Here is a 4,124-nt window from a genome sequence, read left to right on the forward strand (position 1 = left end):
AATTTACACAGGGACAAAAACATGTTAGTTTGTGTGTGTGTGTGTGTGTGTGTGTGAGAGAGAGAGAGAGAGAGAGAGAGAGAGAGAGAAACGGTGAGGTTGATTTTGAATGTGTGTATGTACATAAAAAAAACACAATATACTGTTAATTTCTTTCCAGATTATTCAGTATGAATGGATAAGGACGTGTATCCCCCTTTTCACAATAATGAGCGAGTGTAAGTTTGATGCCCCTCTCTTGCTCAGTGTGTTTTTGGTGCTGTTTAATCACACTGGACCTTTTCTGGAAAAAAGACTTGAATTGAAATAGTTTTGGGCTCCTCCTCCTGGAGAGTGAGCCGCCTGTGAGAGAGGGTAGAAACATCGAGATTGTAGCCTACTTGAATTGTGTTTTTTTTTTTTTTTTTGTGTGTGTGTGTGTGAATTCAGTTTTCTGATTTACTTTCTCTGCGTATTGACTCGAACCAACTTAATATAACACAACGCCTTAGTTTCTATTGAAAAAGTATGAAAAAGATCTATGCAGGACTGTAAAACGCTCAATGCAAAAGTGCAAGTCGTCGCTTGGCTTTCAACCTCTACTCAACTTGTCAGTGCATTTCTGGAGTTGTGAATGTTTGTAGATGTTATTATGTCACTTGAGACTCCTTTTTTTCCGGTGTGTGTTCAGACAGAACGTAAAGCTAATTTTAGAAATAAAGCGGTGGCATACAAATCCAATGGACGCACGCGATTAGACACAAGTCCACCTCGGGCGCCGCGGATTGGCGCGAGGATGGGTCTGCATCAACATTTTTCAACCTGAGCGAAAAAGTCGAGCTTGTGTCGTATCGTTTAAACCGTAATTACGAGTGGGGGAAACCATTGAAGTCGGAGAGATCTTTATCTCCTGCTGATGAACTGTTAGCAAAATGCTACAAATGCATCCCTGCTGGCAGCTCCATTAAAATATAATATATTAATATATTAACACTAATTCACTCCAATTCAGCTCATTTAAAAGGAGCTATATTCCGTTTGTATGTGGCTTCACTTTGTAATGAACTGCTACAAATACACAACAAAAGAAGCTGGTTGAGGCAGTTTATCCGGTGTGGCTAACCATCTTGGAATAACATGTAAACACTCCAAACTCAAAACAATGGCTGACACCAGCTTCACGAATCTACTTAAAAACGAACAGAGATGAGACAGAAAATGGGACTAGTGGGAAATGGAAAAACAGAGTTTCTGTTGAGTTCAGAGGCTGAGCTGAACATAAACACTCAGACGATGGTCGGCGCGTTGAACACAAACCGTTGCTAGCTGTCTGACAGCTAACGCCTGTACAGTCAGTACATTGGCTGTTTGAGGGTGAATACACACGAATGGTCAGCTTCAGGCCAAGCTGAAATTCCCTTGGCCGTCTGTGTGAACACACCTTTAGAGAAACCTTCCCTCTGCCGAATACCTCCGTTAACAAAACCGTTCTTCCTGAGTGAATCTCTGGTTGTCCTCCCTGGACTAGTTCCCCGCCCTCCTCCATGTGTGTCTGACTGACCGGCTGCACCGAGAACGGCGCCAAAGATTGTTCTGTAGCTCAATTATATAGGATGGGGTGCTGCTGGTCAGTGTGTGTGTGTGTGTGTGTGTGTGTGTGTGTGTGTGAGAGATTATTCTGACATTTCCCCTCCCCCAAAATGTAAACCCATGAGTGTCGACGTGTGGTTGTTCAGGATGTCATTGTGAAGTCATGTGATTGGAGCAGTGGGTGACATCTTATAAATTGTACTTTCTTTGGGGGTGGGGGAGGATAAAAATGACATTTTGTGGTTAACTGGTTACTTAATTTGGTCTTTTGTAGGTTATTTTTGTGTGTCAATTATGAAATTAAACAACAGGTGGATTTTCATGACAACTCTTCTCTGTTTTTCTTCAGACAATCTTTTATTCTTCCTCCATCTTTAGGTGCTCAAACGTTGAGCAACATGTAATTCTCCTTTAACAGCGGCAAGCCCATGGGCCCCTGCTCACACTTACTTCACACTCTCTTCATTCATTGGCTGGACTGGATGAAGGGAGGGATCAGGTGACCTGAAAACACCTGTGGATCAGAGGACATGAGAGGTGGAAGGAGGCTTTGTTCTCTCCTGGAGTTATTTTGGGTTCACTGTTTTGTTTGTTACCATCTACTCTGATTACCTTCAACATTGACCAGGAGATGCACTTTGTCTGCTTGGCCTGTTGTGGAAACAGCAGCAGGCTGGGGCCACAGTTCTCATCAGGTATCGTCATCCACCAGGTAGGGCCAAAAAGGAGAAGTCATTATACATTTTTCTTTTCTTTTTATGTTTCTTAAAACAGCTGGCCGCTGTAGTTTTTAGCTGACGTTACTCAGGCTGGAGTAAATGGGGCATTTTAGGACTATTTTCAGCAGTGGATTAATACACGTTTGGTGCTCTAGTGTGTGGGATCAACTCAAAACAAACAGCAGGTAGTGTTTCCCCTAAAATGGAGTTGTAGCAGCGGAGGTGAAGCAAAATTTTTTTGTGTTTGTGCATAGTGCGCCTGCTGTAACCCCAATACAACATGTCTCAACAGCAGTGCTGCTGTGTCATGAGATATTCTGATTCACATCAGAATAGCTTAAAATTTGAGTGTTTTCCCATAGTCTTAGATGCACATATTTGGTGGTGATGGGGGGGGGGATTTTACTTTTACCAATGACACATTCAATTTCACATCATTTGGGACCATTATTTTAACCATATCTGTGAACAGATGGTTGGAAAAGCTGGAGCAGATAATAAACAACCAGAAAGCATAAGGACACTTGCTAAAGAATTTGCCTGGGGAGGGACTAGCCTATAACCTATAACCATTTGACTTTGGAAAAGCTATTTAGTTTTAATTTCCATCCTCTCTCCACAGTGATTTTACCTTCATGCCACAGCACGCAAGCCTTTTGGGCCTCACCTCCTAAGCCTTATAGCAGCAGGGAAACCCTGTAATATGACCTCCATAATAATCATCAGCTTTTGACATTTATCTGTAAAAATATATGAAAAATTGGCAACGTGACAACTACCTCCCTTAATTACCATGCATTTCATTTACACAAAATCCAAAAGAAACGTCTCCTTGTTAACTTAAAAGGAACTAGTTTGCATCTCTAACTTGCTCTACTAACCTCAGCTCTTCCACTGCCGCCACCGTCCTTTCTTTCTTAACAACCAGTCTGAAAATAAGCCCCTTAGTTAACTAGGCTAATTATTAGGATGTACAGGACGTTTACAGGACAGAGCTGCAGGCTAAACCAGTTTAGTCTAAGCTTGTAATGTTGTCAGCACTAGACAAAGTATGCAGTAATGAAATGCAGCAGCAACTTCCTATAAATTGAGCTAATGTTAAGTTACATTGAGCCAAAATACGCAGGCCTACTGCATGCATAAGCTTTCCTGCTCAGCTGCGCAGTCTGAGAGGAGGGGGAGATGTTTGCTAGCGGTAACCGGCTTCACTTTTCCAGCAGTTGGGGAAACAACGAACAGACTTTTCTTGGTCTTGAGAAGCTAACACGCTGTAAACGACGCATACATTTAGTGCCAACAGTGAGCGAGTGAAAACATTAGTGAGGTATAGTTTAATGATCGTGGGAAATTTTAGTAGCGGCGCACACACTGCAGCAGGGCTTATTGTAATAGAAGTTTTGAGAGTGAGTCAAGATCAAGAGTCAGCTGGTGTAACTTGCATCACTTACAGTCCTTTGGAGTTAGAAAAGCTTGAATGTGTGACTAGGGCTGTACAATTAATTTAATTGACTTAGAAACAAAATAATTGAGGTAAAATGATTATTATTCACGTCCCGTTTCACTCTCAGCATGCTGGGGTCAAAACTGTTATTAGCTTTAGACTGCAGCATTTTACTCAGTTCACCACACAGAGTAATCGAGTTAAATAATTGTGATTTATGATTTTTGCCATAATCAAGCAGCCCTAAATGTGACTAACAGGAAAATAGGGCTGCAACTGACTATTAATCAATAATCAATTACTAATTAATCTTTAAATGATGTCATAAAATGGTGAGACTGTGCATCAGTTTCTCAAAGATGACATCTTCATATGTCTTGTAAATGTCCAAAGAG

The 4,124-nt window shown here is 41.4% G+C and overlaps 1 protein-coding gene across 1 annotated transcript in view; it reads left to right on the forward strand.

Moving 5' to 3' along the window:
- Positions 1–805, forward strand: part of LOC119899612 (myosin-10-like) — a 30,906-nt gene extending 30,101 nt beyond the window's left edge. The window contains exon 24 of the mRNA XM_038714231.1: positions 671–805. Coding sequence (XP_038570159.1) covers positions 671–805 — 135 coding nt within the window. The remainder of the gene's footprint in view (positions 1–670) is intronic.
- The last annotated feature ends 3,319 nt before the right edge of the window (positions 806–4,124 follow it).

This window comes from Micropterus salmoides, unplaced genomic scaffold (assembly GCF_014851395.1).
Source record: "Micropterus salmoides isolate LMB-PRFRI ecotype aquatic unplaced genomic scaffold, ASM1485139v1 Ms_hic_scaffold_12, whole genome shotgun sequence".
Taxonomy (NCBI): domain Eukaryota; kingdom Metazoa; phylum Chordata; class Actinopteri; order Centrarchiformes; family Centrarchidae; genus Micropterus; species Micropterus salmoides.